Source organism: Oncorhynchus kisutch, linkage group LG25, assembly GCF_002021735.2.
Source record: "Oncorhynchus kisutch isolate 150728-3 linkage group LG25, Okis_V2, whole genome shotgun sequence".
NCBI lineage: Eukaryota > Metazoa > Chordata > Actinopteri > Salmoniformes > Salmonidae > Oncorhynchus > Oncorhynchus kisutch.
In genome coordinates this window covers 17,533,877-17,553,876 of record NC_034198.2, presented here as the reverse complement: position 1 = coordinate 17,553,876, position 20,000 = coordinate 17,533,877, and the positions used below count along the sequence as shown (strand labels likewise).

General features: G+C 45.4%; 1 protein-coding gene across 7 annotated transcripts in view; it reads right to left on the bottom strand.

Annotated features, from left to right (window-relative positions):
* Window positions 1–20,000, bottom strand: part of cacna1g (calcium channel, voltage-dependent, T type, alpha 1G subunit) — a 198,029-nt gene that overhangs the window by 108,724 nt on the left and 69,305 nt on the right. For 5 of the 7 annotated variants that reach the window (XM_031804822.1, XM_031804826.1, XM_031804827.1 and 2 more), the window contains exons 10-13: window positions 18,196–18,381; window positions 17,026–17,140; window positions 13,415–13,570; window positions 5,543–5,608 (exon numbers count right to left, since the gene is read on the bottom strand). In XM_031804822.1, coding sequence (XP_031660682.1) covers window positions 5,543–5,608; window positions 13,415–13,570; window positions 17,026–17,140; window positions 18,196–18,381 — 523 coding nt within the window. The remainder of the gene's footprint in view (window positions 1–5,542; window positions 5,609–13,414; window positions 13,571–17,025; window positions 17,141–18,195; window positions 18,382–20,000) is intronic. The other 2 variants (XM_031804824.1, XM_031804825.1) reach the window with 1 other exon arrangement.

Sequence of the window (20,000 nt, the reverse complement as noted above, 5' to 3'; positions counted from 1 at the left end):
CTTTTTGAGGATCTGAGGGCCCATGACAAATCTGTTTAGCCTCCTGAGGGGGAAGAGGCGCTTTCATGCCTTCTTCACGACTGTGTTGGTTCGTGTGGACCATGATAGATCCTTGGTGGTGTGGACACCAGGACCTTGAAGCTGTCGACCGGCTCCACTACAGCCCCATCGGTGTGGATGGGGGCGTGCCTTGGCCCTCCGTTTCCTGTCGTCCACTATCTGCTCTTTTGTCTCGCTGACGATGAGGGAGAGGTTGTTGTCCTGGCACCACACTGCCAGGTCTCTGAACTTCTCCCTATAGACTGTCTATAGATCATGTTGGTGATCAGGCCTACCACCGGTGTGTCGTCAACTAACTTAATGATGGTGTTGGAGTCATGCGTGGCCACGCAGTCGTAGGTGAACAGGGGCATACAGGAGGGGACTAAGCACGCACCCTTGAGGGGCCCCCGTGTTGAGGGACAGCGTGGCAGATGTGTTGTTGCCTACCCTCACCCCCTGGGGGCAGTCCAGGATCCAGTTGCAAATGGAGTGATGAGCTTGGAGGGCTCTATGATGTTGAACACTGAGCTGTAGTCAATGAACAACACTCTCATGTTGGTGTTCCTCTTACCTAGGTCTAAGCATATACACCGACACACACACACTCAGACATCACAAGGACTGCTCCTTGGATCACATTGTATTTTTGCTAATTGCATCTCCATATATCTCACAACTCATATCTGGTATCTAGGGCACGAGCAGCATTACAGATGATGCCATAATATTAGTGATATTATAGTGACATATTGTCTGTTTCAGACTGTTTCCCCTGATAGACCAAAAAGAAGTGGAGTGGTACAGAGACTGAACACGGAGAGGGTGATCACTCAGTGAAGATAAACAGTGCTATTTATACCAGTCAAGGATGGGTATGTCTGGTTCTCCCCATGCCCATCTAGGCCCTGTAAACACATGCATTCCACAGAGCTTCAGTGTGGTCTGATACACACACACACACAGGCAGGCGCACACACACACACAGGCAGGCGCACACACACACAGGCAGGCACACACACACACACACACACACACACACACACACACACACACACACACACACACACACACACACACACACACACACACACACACACACACACACACACACACACCCTCTTCAGTGTGGTCTAATACAAAATACATATCATCCACCCAGTGAGAGTTTGTCAGAGCGGCAGAACTGTTTGTTCCCTGTTTTGTTCCATCTTCGTCCTTTGTCTTTCTCTCTCTCTCTATTGCACGGTCCCGACTGGCAATATTCTATAAATGTTATGCATTTTGTTGTCTTTCTCTCTCTCTCTATTGCACGGTCCCGACTGGCAATATTCTATAAATGTTATGCATTTTGTTGTCTTTCTCTCTCTCTCTATTGCACGGTCCCGACTGGCAATATTCTATAAATGTTATGCATTTTGTTGTCTTTCTCTCTCTCTCTATTGCACGGTCCCGACTGGCAATATTCTATAAATGTTATGCATTTTGTTGTCTTTCTCTCTCTCTCTATTGCACGGTCCCGACTGGCAATATTCTATAAATGTTATGCATTTTGTTGTCTTTCTCTCTCTCTCTATTGCACGGTCCCGACTGGCAATATTCTATAAATGTTATGCATTTTGTTGTCTTTCTCTCTCTCTCTATTGCACGGTCACGCCCGGCAATATTCTATAAATGTTATGCATTTTGTTGTCTTTCTCTCTCTCTCTCTATTGCATGCATGGTCCCGACCGGCAATATTCTATAAATGTTATGCATTTTGTTGTCTTTCTCTCTCTCTCTATTGCATGCATGGTCCCGACCGGCAATATTCTATAAATGTTATGCATTTTGTTGTCTTTCTCTCTCTCTCTATTGCATGCATGGTCCCGACCGGCAATATTCTATAAATGTTATGCATTTTGTTGTCTTTCTCTCTCTCTCTCTCTATTGCACGGTCCCGACCGGCAATATTCTATAAATGTTCTGCATTTTGTTGTCTTTCACTCTCTCTCTATTGCACGGTCCCGACTGGCAATATTCTATAAATGTTATGCATTTTGTTGTCTTTCTCTCTCTCTCTATTGCATGCATGGTCCCGACCGGCAATATTCTATAAATGTTATGCATTTTGTTGTCTTTCTCTCTCTCTCTATTGCATGCATGGTCCCGACACGCAATATTCTATAAATGTTATGCATTTTTTTGTATTTCTCTCTCTCCACCTTTCTCTTTTCTCTCTCCCTTTTTATGTCTCTCTCCATCTCTATATCTCTATGACCAGTATCCAGTCGAATGCAGGTACATTCATTACAGTTGTTATTAAGATATGCACGGTGAGTGAATAAACTGAGAATCGAAGTGCCTAAAGAACCCAAATCTCCATTTTGCCAATCAATGCTAACAAATCACTTTCTTCATCTCTCTGTGTGTGTGTGTGCGTATGCGTGTGTTTATGAGGGTGTGTATGTGTGTTTGTATGCATGTGTGTGTATGCATGTGTGTGTGCGTGCGTCTGTGTGTATGTGTGTGTGTATGCGTGCGTCTGTGTGTATGTGTGTGTGTATGCTTGCATCTGTGCATGTGCATGTGTGTGCGTGCGGATGCACGTGTGTGAGTGTGTCAATCTTGCATGTGTGTGTGTGTGTGTGCGCATGTGTGTACCTGTCAGACCTGATTTCCAGACCGTCTAGGAGAGAGAGTCGGTAATAAACTAGCCAGCCAATCAGCCTACACTTGCGGATGCGATGGCCGCAAAACTAATAATTTCTCTACTTGTGATTTCCATACTCATCTGCCTGGGGATTTTCCAGCTAAACCCCTAAACCTCTGACTCAGAGAGAGGATAGGACTTATAATAACAGGGTGAAAACAGTGCTGACCATTCAGACAAAGGATAGATAGAGGATCTAGCTGCAATGTCTCCCATTGGTTTTAAATGAGCGGGTCAATGCTTGTTGTTTAACTGTTCATTCCTCTGAGGAAGGTCTTCAGCAGGATCTGAGTAACAGGTGAATAAGAGAATAGGTTATGTACAGTAGAAACCAATGGGAGCATTGCATCATCTACTAATAACACACTATAAAGTAATCACAGAATGAATCCACGGCACACACAGCTAAAAACCACAACAGGGAAACAGTGAACGAGGTCTCAAATACAACAAGCATATCAGCTCAGAAGTTAACACAGATTCTATCAATTGGTCTTAACCGACTTGCCCAGTTAAATAAAGGTTCAATTAAAAAATTGCAATTGAGTAGACCAGAGAGGAAGGGAAGGGTGGAGAGGGGTAGGGGGAAGGGCTACTTGGTGGTTTGGGCTGGTAGTAAACTTCTTTCAAGTAATGGTGGGAACACAAAGCATTGTGGGTACCCAGTCACCCGCCACCCCTCATCCTTGATGGAGTGAGGGATGGGGAGGAAGGGCAGGTATAGCTTATTTTCTCTTGCGTGACGGAGTTAGGCACGCAGTGCCTGGGTGTGTGTGGTACTCTGCATATTTGTGTATGAGATAATCATTGTGTGTGTGGTACTCACGGCGGGCCCAGCACTAGGCCAGGGGCCCATCTGAGTCTCCTGGACCCCTGAGACCACTGTAGAGAGAGGGACAGCCCAGTAGGGCCTGTATGGAAGGGACCCTAGACAGGGCTGAATACGTGGGTGTAGCCAGGACCATAGCCGGGGCCTTGCTCGGTACCATGTCCGTGACCAAGGGACCAACCTGACTCCCATATCTCCTTTCTGGGGCAGAGGAACGAGGTTGAACCGTAAGGTGACTGTCTGACACATAGTGTTTAACCGTTAGGTGACTATTTGAGATGCAGTGTAAGGTTCAACCCTAAGCTGCCTGTCCGTAAGCTAACAAGCCAATTTACCTGGGGCAGAGTGAGAGTTGAGCCTCATTTCAGATGACTGGTCACTAATGGGTCTCAGGCCTTATTGTTTAAGAGCTGGTTGCTGCCTCTGTATCGTTCTGAGTTGGCAGTGAGTCTGATACTCTGAGTGTTTGCAGCCCAGGCCCAAGTGTTAAATATGACCGTTTGAATCAGATTAAGCTCTGCTCTGCTATTGATCTGTCTCTCACAGGAGTAGCCGTATTTATTGGCTAATAGTCATTCTGCTGCTCACAGCCTTTAAAACCACCAGCTGGACACATTGAAACTCTGGACTTTTACAGATGAGCACAAGTCCGGAACAGAATGCACTGATCGACAAATGAATGGATGAACGAATAAATGCATGAATAATAGATGTATTGAAGTGACCGAGCTAAGTTGTGGCCCTTTGGTTGATTTGATCATCCATCTTGATTATTTGAACAACACATTTAACATACTGTAGGCAACTGTAGGCAACTAGGGATAGCAGTGCTCTTCCACTCCTTATCAATAGCTGCGCCAAGGGAGGCATTTTATTTGAAAACAACAAAGTCAGAAGAAGGAACAAGGAGCGGGAACAGTATTCCATGGGGAGTAGTTCAGCAGCACAGAAATAGAAGACGGGTATGAAATGGCTTGTTTACAAATGGGCAGGCCAATTTAGGCAGACGCTAGGGAGAGGGCGGAAGGGAGGCAGGGAGGGAGGGAAGGAGGTAGGGAGGGACAGAGGGAGGGAGGTAGGGGGAGAGGGAGGGAGAGAGGGAGAGATGGGCTAGAGCAGGCCTGCTGATAATAGGACCTGATAGAAAATAATAGACAGGTTCTCAAAAGAGAATCTCAATTAAGCCACTCTAAAGGTGTGAATGGAGAAATGTGTGAGTGCGCTTTTGGAGGGGGAAGTGTGTATGTGGGAGTGTTGATGGAACTTCACTTGACAAGGCCTCCAGTCATCTCTAGTAGTGTCTCCAGACACAGCTGCTTCTCCTGGCCACAGGTGCAGATGTGACAACCAGGTTTCGATTGGCTGCCTGCACGACTGAAGACTGTGTTAGCCCAGTGCATAAGGCCTAAGCTTTAGCTCTGGGTGCTAACACAAAGTCGTCATGTTCACCGAACCACCTCCAATACACACAAACAGATACAACTACAGGAAGTACACAGGACACGTCCACACAGTGACAGGTTGGCTACAGGGACAACTACTACAGACCAAACAGAGCAGACTCTCCTCAAACCCCCACTCCCAGGGTTAGCTATATCCTCTTTGTTAGCCTCCGTAAAATATTTTCCTGTTGGTTCTAACTGACTGAACTGAAGCTTCTCCTCAGTCTTAACCCACATCCTCTCTCCTCTAGCCAGATTAAAACAGAGAGGCTTAACCCGGAGCGCTCTTTAGGGACGTTTCTACTGTAGCGCAGTAGCTTTAGCCTGGCTACTCTTGGCAGGTTTCTAGTGGGCTTGTTTGTTTGCACCCCGAGGCTAAAGGAAGGAACCAGTGGACCTGAGGAGAGAGAGATGTCTGAGAGGACTCTGCTTTCCAACAGAAAAACAACCAACTACCAAACAACCGCCTGATACTACATTTAAGACGATGAACACACACACCGACTGAACACACACACACTGAACACACACACTGTCAACCTGGTTAGTCTCAACAGCCGTGGCATCGTGCAGAGGGGTGGTGGAGGGTAGAGAGACAGGGGGAGCCTGAGTGGGAGAGAGAGAGAGGGAGGGTGAGAGAGAGGGAGGAGGTGGGAGCACATTGCAGTACAGTACATACCCCTGACCCTATAGGCAGTTGAATAACGCTCAACTGGACATGCAAGTCCTCTGTCGTAGGCACTTCCTAAAGTGGAAGTGTGTGATGTTTTACCGCAGGAAGAGAGGGAAGCAGAGAGGGATAGAGAGAGAGAGAGAGAGAGAGAGAGAGAGAGAGAGAGAGAGAGAGAGAGAGAGAGAGAGGAAAGGGTGAGGGACATAGAAAGAGAGAGATAAAGAGAGAGAGAGAATGAGTAAGAGAGAGAGAGAGAGAGAGAGAGAGAGAGAGAGAGAGAGAGAGAGAGAGCGAGAGAGAGAGAGAGAGAGAGAGAGAGAGAGAGAGAGAGAGAGAGAGGAAAGGGTAAGGGACATAGAAAGAGAGAGATAAAGAGTGTGTGAGAGAGAGAGAGAGAGAGAGAGAGAGAGAGAGAGAGAGAGAGAGAGAGAATGAGTAAAAGAGAGAGAAAGGTAGGAAGATAAGAAAGGAGAGGCATCGCAGCAGCAAACCAAGCAGAAAGAGAATTAGGTTGATCAGGTAGAAATATAATGTATATATTCTGCCACATGCTAGAGAGACACAGACACAGTAGAGAAGAGAAATCCCATCAGTATACACTGTAGCGACGCTCAAACTCCAATCATAGCAGAATGCAGTTAGCATTAGCAGTAGCAATAGCACACAGGAAAAATGAGCTCAGCTCAATGCCATAGCATATGTTCTTGTGTGCAATTATACGCATTTTAGCCATGAGTTATACATTAAGTCATTCAGTCACTTATGAGTCATAAGTGGAGGGTACACAGCACAGCACACTGTAACAGATCCCCCCCCCTCCCCCAATGTCATCATGTCCAGCCATTTGTGGGGACAGGGAGCGACGAGGCGTGTATGTATGTGTGTCTGTGTATGTGTGTACCAGGACATGGCTCCAGAACATAACATCTCTCATCCCAACTCACGTCATTCACCCGATCGTTACCTAGCAACCCTGACGCACTGCAAAGTTCGGCCAACTAAAAATAAACTCTGTGTTTGCAGAAAAGGATGTAAGAAAAAACAGTGAATGAATTTGAGGAGGAGAAGAAGACAAGGAGAGGAAGAGAAGGAGAGGAAGTGAAGAGGTGGGGAAGTCGAGGCTGATGCTGCAGCTTAACCGTTTTGGACATTAGGCCTCGGGATTGGGGAGACAATGTGTGTTAGTGTGTGTGTGTTGTAATGTGAAGTCTACACTGGTGAGCTGATAATACATATCATCCTAGATCTGTTCCAGGTCTCTGTTTAGGGCCAGATTCCAATTTCCTCCGTTTTTTTGGTTGATTCTTTCCAGTGTCAAAAAGTTCTCTTTTTGTTTTCTCATCATTCGGTTGGGTCTAAATGTGGAAGTTATCTGTGGTGTTGATGTTTAGGCCGAGGTAGGTGTAATTCTTTGTGTGCTCTAGGGAAATAGTGTCTATATAGAATTTGTATTTGTTGTCTTGGCAACTGGATATTTTTTGGAACATCATTATTTTCGTTTTAGTGAGATTTACTGTCAGGGCCCAAGTCTGGCATAATCTGTGCAGAAGATCTAGGTGCTGTTGTAGGCCCTCATTGGTTGGGGACAGATCTGGGTGCTGTTGTAGGCCCTCCTTGGTTGGGGACAGAAGCACCAGATCATCTGGAAACAGTAGACATTTGATTTCAGAGTCCAGCAGGGTGAGGTTGGGTGCTACAGACTGTTCTAGTGCCCTCACCAATGCATTGATATATATATGTTGAAGAGGGTGGGGCTCCCTGTCTCACCCCCACGGCACAGAGGAAAGAAATCTGTGTGTTTATTGCCAATTTTTACCACACACTTGTGGTTTGTGTACATGGATTTTATAATGTTGTATGTTTTTCCCCCAACACCACTTTCCATCAATTTGTATAGCAGACCCTCATGCCAAATTGAGTCAAAGGCTCAATTTCTCATGTTGAAGAGTTTAAGAATAGCCAATGTGTGGTATATATATCTTTAGCATTTTGTTTAGTATACCATCAACACCACAGGCCTTCTTTGGTTGGAGGGTTTGTATTTAGTCCTGTAGATCACACAAGGTAATTGGATAATCCAGTGGGTTCCGGTACTCTTTAATATCTGACTTTAAGGTTATATGCTCTTGTTTAAAAAAATATATATGTCAGAAAAGGTTGGAGAAGTTTGGATAGGTAACTCTTCATGTTGTTTGTGTAGTCTGTTCCAATTTTCCCAGAAGTGATTTGATTCTATCAATTCTTCAATCACAATGAGCTGTTTTCTGCCATGCTGTTCATTATTTTTCCGTAGTATATTTCTGTATTGTGTTAGTGTTTCACCATAGTGAAGGCGTAAGCCAAGGTTTTCTGGTTCTCTGTGTTTTTGGTTGGATAGGTTTCAAAATGTCTTTCTTAGGTTTTTTCTACAACAAAAAAATTAAATAATTGTTGCAGAGAGAAAAGCTAGTGGGGAAGGAGAGTCTTCCACTTTGGAAGATTAAGGACTTTCTGAATATGAGGATCATGTCTCTGTCAATTCGGAGTCTGACAGTGAGTTGGAAAAAGAGGATGAGATTTACCCTCAGCCAGCCCCAGGACCAGCCCGTCAGCAGCCAGCCCCAGGACCAGCCCGTCAGCAGCCAGCCCCAGGACCAGCCCGTCAGCAGCCAGCCCCAGGACCAGCCCATCAGCAGCCAGCCCCAGGACCAGCCCGTCAGCAGCCAGCCCGAGGACCAGCCCGTCAGCAGCCAGCCCCAGGACCAGCCTGTCAGCAGCCAGCCCCAGGACCAGCCTGTCAGCAGCCAGCCCCAGGACCAGCCTGTCAGCAGCCAGCCCCAGGACCAGCCTGTCAGCAGCCAGCCCCAGGACCAGCATGTCAGCAGCCAGTCCCAGGACCAGCCTGTCAACAGCCAGTCCCAGGACCAGCCTGTCAGCAGCCAGCCCCAGGACCAGCCTGTCAGCAGCCAGCCCCAGGACCAGCCAGTCAGCAACCAGCTGAGGTGCCTGCATGATGAGCTCATTAGCAGCCTGCATAAGGAGAAATATGGATGTCATTTATTTTTTCTTGCCCAAGGAATGAGCCACCCCGCATGGCTGCCAATGTGATGCGGATGCAACCAGGGCCGACACGGATGGCGGTTACTCATGTACAGGACATAAAGTCTTCTTTTGAACAGTTCATCCCAGACACCATACAGAAAATCATTCTGGACTGTACTAATTTGGAGGGAAGGCGTGTTTTTGGAGAGAGATGGAAGGAGATGGACCAAACTCATTTACATGCATACTTTGGGGTTCCTATCCTTGCTGGTGTTTTCCGATCCAATGGGGACTCCACATAATCCCTGTGGGATAAAGAACCTGGGAGCTAACTTTTCTGCACAACAATGTCTCTGGAAAACCTCATTATTTCCAGGATTATCCGCTTCGATAACCGAGACACCAGACCTGCTAGGCGGCAGAGGGACAAGCTAGCTGCAATCAGGTCAGTGTGGGACCAGTGGGTGGATCGCCTTCCCCTCTTTTACAACCCTGGGCCAAACATCACTGTTGATGAGCAACTTATGGGATTTAGGGGCTGCTGCCCCTTCAGACAGTACATACTGTCGAAACCCGGAAAATATGGGTACAAGATCTGGGCTGCCTGTGAGGCTGCTTCATTATATGAGTGGAACATGCAAGTTTATACGGGGAAGCCAGATGGAGGAGCCCCTGAGAAGATGTGGTACTTATAAAAATGTGGTACTCATAATGTGGTACTCATAAGTACTCTGCATAGAAGTGGGAGAAGCTGTGGCCAAGAATATCAAAAAACAGAATTTAGACAAGCTGGTGACTGGCTGCAGCTCCAACAGAATAACCCTACACTGGCCACTTGTGATATTCTTCAACATCTTGGACATCTCGGCATACAACATTTTTGTCATCTGGATGGCGTTGAACCCAGATTGGAACAGAGGGAAGCTCTAGAGGAGACAATTCTTTCTTGAAGAGTTGGGCAAGGCATTGGTTAGACGTCAAATCCAGAGGAGGCAACATATCCCAAGGACCCCAGCTTCTATAGCCATCGTGAAGAGGGTCCAGGATGAGGATGCTGGTGCCCCATCCGCCTGTCCCACAGAACCAAAACTTCAATACCGGAAGTAAGTGTGAGTGATGTTGTTGCATGTGTGTGTCCGACTCTCCTAACTTGGCCTGCTGTAACTATATACAGATGAAGTCGGAAGTTTACATACACCTTAGCCAAAAACATTTAAACTCAGTTTTCCACAATTCCTGACATTTAATCGTAGTAAAAAATCCCTGTCGTAGGTCAGTTAGGATCACCACTTTATTTTAAGAATGTGAAATGTCAGAATAATAATAGAGAGAATGATTTATTTCAGCTTTTCATTCTTTCATCACATTCCCAGTGGGTCAGAAGTTTACATACACTCAATTAGAATTTGGCAGCATTGCCTTTAAATTGATTAACTTGGGTCAAACATTTCGGGTAGACTTCCACAAGCTTCCAACAATACTTTGGGCCTCCTTGCTTGCACACGCTTTTTCAGTTCTGCCCACAAATTTTCTATGTGATTGAGGGCAGGGCTTTGTGATGGCCACTCCAATACCTTGACTTTGTTGCCCTTAAGCCATTTTACCACAACTTTGGAAGTATTCTTAGGGTCATTGTCCATTTGGAAGACCCATTTGACCCAAGATATAACTTCGTGACTGGTGTCTTGAGATGTTGCTTCCATATATCCACATACTTTTCCTTCCTCATGCTGCCATCTATTTTGTGAAGTGCACCAGTCCCTCCTGCAGCAAAGCACCCCCACAACATGATGCTGCCACCCCCGTGCTTCACGGTTGGGATGATGTTCTTTGGCTTGCAAGCCTCCCCCTTTTTCCTCCAAACATAACGATGGTCATTATGGCCAAGCAGTTCTATTTTTGTTTCATCAGACCAGAGGACATTTATCCAAAAAGTACGATATTTGTCCCCATGGGCAGTTGCAAACCGTAATCTGGCTTTTTTTAATGGCGCTTTTGGAGCAGTGGCTTCTTCCTTGCTGAGTGGCTTTTCAGGTTATGTCAACATAGGACTTGTTTAACTGTGGATAGAGATACTTTTGTACCTGTTTCCTCCAGCATCTTCACAAAGTCCTTTGCTGTTGTTCTGGGATTGATTTGCACCAAAGTACGTTCATCTCTAGGAGACAGAACGCGTCTCCTTCCTGAGAGGTATGATGGCTGTGCGGTCCCATGGTGTTTATACTTACTATTGTTTGTACAGATGAACGTGGTACCTTCAGTCATTTGGAAATTGCTCCCAAGAATGAACCAGACTTGTGGAGGTCTACCATTTTTTTTCTGAGGTCTTAGATGATTTCTTTACATTTTCCCAGGATGTCAAGCAAAGAGGCACTGAGTTCGAAGGTAGGCCTGGAAATACATCACAGGTACACCTCCAATGGACTCAAATGATGTCAATTAGCCTATCAGAAGCTCCTAAATCATTTTCTGTAATTTTCCAAGCTGTTTAAAGGCACAGCAGTCAACTAAGTGTAAACTTCTGACCCACTGGAATTGTGATACAGTGAATTATAAGTGAAATAATCTGTCTGTAAACAATTGTTGGAAAAATTACTTGTGTCATGCACAAAGTAGATGTCCTAACCGATTTGCCAAAACTATAGTTTGTTAACAATAAATGTGTGGAGTGGTTGAAAAATGAGTTTTAATGACTCCAACCTAAGTGTATGTAAACCTCTGTATGTGAGTGAGTGAGATGTTAGTAAAATTCCTGAACTAAGTGTTTTTTATCATTCTAGATTGCAGCCCGGTAGCAACAAGAAGAAGCACTATGATGTGTGTGGACCCAAGAAGGACAGGAAGACACAGGACACATGCATCAAGTGCAAGAAATACATTTGCAACACACACACACACACACACAGTAGAACTCTGTCCCTCATGTGGTGTGTAGACCGGCCTTAATGTGTGTTAAATGGGGCTCATTTATAATTTCCATAAAATACTGGATGTGAAATTTGTCCCTCGAGTTTGTTCAGTTCAAAGCAATAAACATCAATCGTGATGAAAACCTTGTTTCATTTATATTTGTTCAAGATGAACATGATTTATTCCACCTATGTTTTGATTTTTGTTTACAAACAAATAGCGCTTTCATTGATAAATGTGATCTAGCAGAACTAAATGGCAAATATGAACCATGTATGCTGCCTATATTGCTTGTAATTGATATAAGTCAACATCTAAGGATTTTTACATACCTTTTTATGACTGTATTGTTTTAAAAATAATCATGCTGTGGGTTCATCAGACCCCCAAAAATTGGGTGAAAAACAACACAAGGGTTTAAAAACAAGACTTGCATAGCATAAAAAGGCATGGTCACTTTTCCAGCTACCTATTGTACTCCATGTATGATTCAGCTAAGAGCTGTGTTTATTTCATAGCCACGGTCACTTCTCTCAGGCTGTGAAGAATACCTTCCTAAATGATGCATTCCTAACTGAGCTGTATGATGCCTGATGAACATAAATAACTGTGCTACTCTGGACACAATGACGACCAGATAACAGACCTAGAAACCAGACTGTTGTAACGACTAATAACTAGAGAGCAGACCAATGAATCTGTTTTTTTTTAAATATGAGTCTGTCTGCTTGTCTATCCTGTCTATCCTTATCTCCTCCCCTCTCCTCTTCTCCTCTACGCTGTGCTACCTTCTTTCAAAGAGCACAAGACATCAAAGCACAGGTGCTGTCACAATTCCCGAGAAAGAAAGAGAGAGATAATGAGAGAGGGACAGAGAGAGATGAATGAGCAAAAGAATCAGACGGAATGTTCAATTAAAACAAAGCAGAGGCCAGACAAGAATTATGTAGTTCTTTGTCGAGACAACCGTTAAAAGTCGATGTCTAGCGGGGCTGCTCTGAATACATCCTTATAGCAGAGATGAAACCTATGCTATCTAACTCTCAACAAAAACATACATTCATCCTTACTCTCTGTCTTTCTCCGTCTCTCTATCTCTCTCTGTTTTCCTATGTCTCGCTCCCTTTCCCTCTCTCAGTATTCCTCTCTCTCTCTCACTCTCTCTTTCAGAGAAGACTCGTGGCTATGTGGAGAGAGAGAGAGAGAAATGAGAGAGAGAGAGAGAGAGAGAGAGAAATGAGAGAGAGAGAGAGAGAGAGAGAGGGAGAGAAATGAGAGAGAGAGAGAGAGGGAGAGAAATGAGAGAGAGAGAGAGAGAGAGAGAGAGAGAGAGAGAGAGAAATGAGAAAGGGAGAGAGATTTGTATTGTGTTTTATGAGTGGAGAGTAGAAGGGAGGGATGACAATAAGGAGGAATGTAAAAGGGGATCAGATAGGAGCCAGAATGTGATTGTGATGTAAGCATATGACATCACTTCAAGTCAAGTGTCGTTAAATATCGTTAAAATATGACAACTGTAATTATGAAAGAAGAGAGAGGGATGGAGGGATGGATGGATGGAGAAAGGGTATAGCCTGTCTGCTGAAGAGAATGTGTAAGACAGGAGAGGAGGAGAGAACCGGATGACATCTTTTGGAGTAGAAAGAGTGACACAACTAGAGAATAAAACATATATTTAGGGTGAGTGTCAAGGTGGAGGAATATAAGATTTAAGATACTGTATATGAATACATTGACACAGATGAATGGGCCAGCTCGTTTCCAGCTCGTTATGTGCCTGTGTGTGTTGTTTTGTGTACTTAGTTTACCTCAGTCTGGAAGCCTTCGACCAAGATGGCCACCAGCAGGTTGAAGAGTACGTAGTTCCCAAAGGTCATGAGGGCAATGAAGTAGAGAGCAGCCACAGGAGTGGTGGAAGCCATACCATTATACAGCACCTTGTTCCAGTCCTCTTGAGTTAGGATCTGAAGGGAGCGAGGGAGAAATGTAGAGAGTGGAGAGATGTGGAGAGATGTGGAGAGATGTAGAGAGTGGAGAGATGTAGAGAGTGGAGAGGTGTAGAGAGTGGAGAGATGTAGAGAGTGGAGAGATGTAGAGAGTGAAGAGAAGTAGAGAGTGGAGAGATGTGAAGAGATGTAGAGAGAGGGAGAGATGTGGAGAGATGTAGAGAGATATAGAGAGGGAGAGATGTAGAAGGATGTAGATAGTGGAGAGATGTAGAGAGATAGAGAGGGAGAGATGTGGAGATGGAGAGATGTAGAGAGATGTAGAGAGGGAGAGATGTGGAGAGATGTAGAGAGATATAGAGAGGGAGAGATGTAGAGAGATGTAGATAGTGGAGAGATGTAGATAGATATAGAGAGGGAGAGATGTGGAGATGGAGAGATGTAGAGAGATGTAGAGAGCGAGAGATGTGGAGAGATGTAGAGAGATATAGAGAGGGTGAGATGTAGAGAGATGTGGAGAGATGTAGAGAGATGTAGAGAGGGAGAGATGTAGAGAGATAGAGAGGGAGAGATGTGGAGATGGAGAGATGTAGAGAGGGAGATGTGGAGAGATGTAGAGAGGGAGAGATGTGGAGAGATGTAGAGAGATATAGAGAGGGTGAGATGTAGATAGTGGAGAGATGTAGAGAGATATAGAGAGGGAGAGATGTAGAGAGGGAGAGATGTGGAGAGGGAGAGATGTGGAGAGATGTAGAGAGATGTAGAGGGGGAGAGATGTAGAGAGGGAGAGATGTAGAGAGATGTAGAGGGGGAGAGATGTAGAGAGGGAGAGATGTAGAGAGATGTAGAGGGGGAGAGATGTAGAGAGGGAGAGATGTGGAGAGATGTAGAGAGATGTAGAGAGATATAGAGAGGGAGAGATGTAGAGAGGGAGAGATGTGGAGAGATGTAGAGGGGGAGAGATGTAGAGAGATATAGAGAGGGAGAGATGTAGAGAGGGAGAGATGTAGAGAGATATAGAGAGATGTAGAGAGGGAGAGATGTAGAGCGATGTAGAGAGATGTAGAGGGGGAGAGATGTAGAGAGATGTGGAGAGGGAGAGATGTAGAGAGGGAGAGATGTAGAGAGATGTAGAGAGATGTAGAGGGGGAGAGATGTAGAGGGGGAGAGATGTAGAGAGATGTGGAGAGATGTAGAGAGATATAGAGAGGGAGAGATGTAGAGGGGGAGAGATGTAGAGAGGGAGAGATGTGGAGGGGGAGAGATGTAGAGAGATGTGGAGAGATATAGAGAGGGAGAGATGTAGAGGGGGAGAGATGTAGAGAGATGTGGAGAGATGTAGAGAGATATAGAGAGGGAGAGATGTAGAGGGGAGAGATGTGGAGAGATGTAGAGAGATATAGAGAGGGAGAGATGTAGAGGGGGAGAGATGTAGAGAGATGTGGAGAGATGTAGAGAGGGAGAGATGTAGAGGGGGAGAGATGTAGAGAGATGTAGAGAGGGAGAGATGTAGAGGGGGAGAGATGTAGAGAGATGTGGAGAGATGTAGAGAGATGTAGAGAGGGAGAGATGTAGAGGGGGAGAGATGTAGAGAGATGTGGAGAGATGTGGAGAGATGTGGAGAGGGAGAGATGTAGAGAGGGAGAGATGTGGAGATGGAGAGATGTAGAGAGATGTGGAGAGATGTGGAGAGATGTGGAGAGGGAGAGATGTAGAGAGATGTGGAGAGATGTGGAGAGGGAGAGATGTAGAGAGATGTGGAGAGATGTGGAGAGATGTAGAGTTGGAGAGATGTAGAGAGATATAGAGGTGGAGAGATGTAGAGAGATATAGAGGTGGAGAGATGTAGAGGGGGAGAGATGTAGAGGGGGAGAGATGTAGAGGGGGAGAGATGTAGAGGGGGAGAGATGTGGAGAGGGAGAGATGTAGAGAGATATAGAGGTGGAGAGATGTAGAGGGGGAGAGATGTAGAGGGGGAGAGATGTAGAGAGATGTAGATAGTGGAGAGATGTAGAGAGATGTAGATAGTGGAGAGATGTAGAGAGATGTAGAGAGATGTAGATAGTGGAGAGATGTAGAGAGATGTAGAGAGATATAGAGGTGGAGAGATGTAGAGAGATATAGAGGTGGAGAGATGTAGAGGGGGAGAGATGTAGAGGGGGAGAGATGTAGAGGGGGAGAGATGTAGAGGGGGAGAGATGTAGAGAGATATAGAGGTGGAGAGATGTAGAGGGGGAGAGATGTAGAGGGGGAGAGATGTAGAGGGGGAGAGATGTGGAGAGGGAGAGATGTAGAGAGATATAGAGGGGGAGAGATGTAGAGGGGGGAGAGATGTAGAGAGATGTAGATAGTGGAGAGATGTATAGAGATGTAGAGAGATGTAGAGAGATGTAGATAGTGGAGAGATGTAGAGAGATGTAGATAGTGGAGAGATGTAGAGGGGGAGATGTAGAGAGATGTAGAGAGATGTATAGAGATGTAGATAGTGGAGAGATGTAGAGAGATGTAGAGAGATGTAGAGAGATGTAGATAGTGGAGAGATGTAGAGAGATGTAGATAGTGGAGAGATGTAGAGAGATGTAGAGAGATGTAGAGAGATGTGGAGAGATGTAGAGAGGGAGAGATGTAGAGAGAGGTAGAGAGATGTGGAGAGATGTAGAGAGATGTAGAGAGATGTAGAGAGATGTAGAGAGATGTAGAGAGATGTAGAGAGATGTATAGAGATGTAGAGAGATGTAGAGAGATGTAGAGAGATGTAGATAGTGGAGAGATGTAGAGAGATGTAGAGAGATGTATAGAGATGTAGATAGTGGAGAGATGTATAGAGATGTAGATAGTGGAGAGAGATGTATAGAGATGTAGAGAGATGTAGAGAGATGTAGAGAGATGTAGATAGTGGAGAGATGTAGAGAGATGTAGAGAGATGTATAGAGATGTAGATAGTGGAGAGATGTAGAGAGATGTAGATAGTGGAGAGATGTATAGAGATGTAGATAGTGGAGAGAGATGTAGAGAGATGTAGAGAGATGTAGAGAGATGTAGATAGTGGAGAGATGTAGAGAGATGTAGATAGTAGAGAGATGTATAGAGATGTAGAGAGATGTATAGAGATGTGGAGAGATGTAGAGAGATGTAGAGAGATGTAGAGAGATGTAGAGAGATGTAGATAGTGGAGAGATGTAGAGAGATGTAGATAGTGGAGAGATGTATAGAGATGTAGAGAGATGTATAGAGATGTGGAGAGATGTATAGAGATGTAGATAGTGGAGAGATAAGAAAGGAGGATTAGAGGAAATAGAGAGCAGCTGTCCCTTTTCACATTCATTTGATGTGTAGTTGGACCTACACAACAGATTGCCCATATGGACTCATCTTGATAGTCAGCCAAGTTTGGAAACGTCTGTCAGACTTTGATTTTGGAGTGAAAGAGGGAGCGAGGGAGGGAGAGCGATAGAGCGGTAGAGAGATCTCACCTGAAACACAGTGACGATGGCCCAGAGCAGAGAGTCAAAGTTCTTCCTGTCTGGTAGAGTGTCTCCATCTCTCTCTGATCCAAACTTACAGCCAAACAGATGCATTCCCAGGATACTGATGGAGAGAGAAGGAGCGGGAGGACAGAGGAAGAGGGAGGGAAGGATGGAGAGGTAGAGAGAGGAGAGAGAGAGAGCGGTCACCAAAGGGAATCATGGCATGAGAAAAGAAGATAAATAGATTCAGACTCCCACTGTTTCAGTCTGCTGTTGTTCTCTTGTTGTGTAATTATGAATAGGAAAGAACTGAACCCATGGGACATGTGTGTGTATTCTCTATGTTATTCTGACTAGACAGCAATGTGGCTAGTTTGTGGGTGTAGAGGGATCAGTGACTATGCCTCTAGTCTGTGAACTTGGCTCCTCTTCACTCAAACACTCAGTGGGTGTTTGTCTAAGCACACTGTTCTAGTCAAACTACTGTGTGTGTGTGTGTGTGTGTGTGTGTGTGTGTGTGTGTGTGTGTGTGTGTGTGTGTGTGTGTGTGTGTGTGTGTGTACGTGCGTGTGTATGTGCAAGTGTGTGTGTAGGTTGTATAGAACTTACACATAGATTTCATTTTGCTGAGCTTGCCAGTGGCCAAACAGGATGCACCAGGGATGCTGATGAAAAGAGGGAATCTCCCCTCGTTCGTGTCATTCTATCCTCTCTTCCCCATTCCTCCTGTCTCTTGTGTTTGTTTATTCCCCTCCAGTGTTCTGACGAAGTGGAACACTCTTCACCTCTCTGTCTTGTTCTTCCCTTTCTCTCCAGCTACCTCTCTTTATCCACCCCTCTTTATCCACCCCTCTTTATCCATCCCTCTTTATCCACCCCTCTTTATCCACCCCTCTTTATCCACCCCTCTTTATCCACCCCTCTTTATCCATCCCTCTTTATCCATCCCTCTTTATCCATCCCTCTTTACCAACCACTCTGTATGCACCTCTATTGTACTTGCGTGTACCACCTAGTGTCTTCCTCCCTCCCCTCCACCTCCTTCTTCCCCTCCTCACTTTGAGACAACGACGATAAAGGCTACCCCTCATTTCCGTATAAACGCGTGTCAGCTTGTGTGTCTGACATACGTGTCAAAATGACTTTTTTTTAAAGACATTTCTCATAGGCCCATACCTGAAGATGAAAATGAAGAGCATCAGTAGCATACAGAAGGTGGCCACGTTGTCCATCGTCTTCATCAGCACCACCAGCTGCCTCTGCAGAGCGGGCATGAAGCGCACCAGCTTCAACACGCGCATCAGTCTGAAGGTACGCAGCACAGACAGACCACCGCCCTGCTGGCCCACGATCTCCCATACACTGAGGAGAGATGGAGAACACATAGTAATTGTGTTTTTAAACTGGGCGGTTTGAGACCTGAATGCTGATTGGCTGACAGCCGTGGTATATCAGACCCTATACCAAAGGTATGGCAAAACATGTATTTGTACTGCTCTAGTTACGTTGGTAACCAGTTTATAATAGCAATAAGACACCACAGGGGTTGTGGAGTGCCTAAGAACAGCCCTTAGTCGTGGTTTACTGGCCGTATAGCCCACCCGCTCGGGACTTACTGCTTAACTATACTATATGTCATTTAGCAGAAGCTTTCATCCAAAGTGAATTGCAGTCTAGAATGCATACATTTGTTTTACATATGCGTCCTACTGGTGATCATCCCAATATCCTGGTGTTGCAGGCACCGTGCTCTACCAACTGAGCTACAGAGGATCACGCATATTCAGTGCCCAGTTACAGGATAAGCCACTCACTGGAAGGAGAGCGATCTGAAAAGCCAGGCCTTGATATCTTAACGCAGTAAAGACTGTCAGTGTGCCATAAGTTCGAACCTAATGTGTCATGTAAATCAAACGCTGCCTTGTTAATGACAACCTCGCCTCGGACACCCAGAACTAAAATACGAGGCACGACTGCCTTCTCGTCTTGTGCAGCAGACGCATGGAATAGTCTACAATCCCTGCTTCGTCTAGATGTGTTAGTGCCACTGAATGGAATAGTGTACAATCCCTGCTTCGTCTAGATGTGTTCGTGCCACTGAATGGAATAGTCTACAATCCCTGCTTCGTCTAGATGTGTTCGTGCCACTGAATGGAATAGTGTACAATCCCTGCTTCGTCTAGATGTGTTCGTGCCACTGAATGGAATAGTCTACAATCCCTGCTTCGTCTAGATGTGTTCGTGCCACTGAATGGAATAGTGTACAATCCCTGCTTCGTCTAGATGTGTTCGTGCCACTGAATGGAATAGTCTACAATCCCTGCTTCGTCTAGATGTGTTCGTGCCACTGAATGGAATAGTGTACAATCCCTGCTTCGTCTAGATGTGTTCGTGCCACTGAATGGAATAGTGTACAATCCCTGCTTCGTCTAGATGTGTTAGTGCCACTGAATGGAATAGTGTACAATCCCTGCTTCGTCTAGATGTGTTCGTGCCACTGAATGGAATAGTCTACAATCCCTGCTTCGTCTAGATGTGTTCATGCCACTGAATGGAATAGTGTACAATCCCTGCTTCGTCTAGATGTGTTCGTGCCACTGAATGGAATAGTCTACAATCCCTGCTTCGTCTAGATGTGTTCGTGCCACTGAATGGAATAGTGTACAATCCCTGCTTCGTCTAGATGTGTTCGTGCCACTGAATGGAATAGTCTACAATCCCTGCTTCGTCTAGATGTGTTCGTGCCACTGAATGGAATAGTGTACAATCCCTGCTTCGTCTAGATGTGTTCGTGCCACTGAATGGAATAGTCTACAATCCCTTCTTCGTCTAGATGTGTTCGTGCCACTGAATGGAATAGTGTACAATCCCTGCTTCGTCTAGATGTGTTCGTGCCACTGAATGGAATAGTCTACAATCCCTGCTTCGTCTAGATGTGTTCGTGCCACTGAATGGAATAGTCTACAATCCCTGCTTCGTCT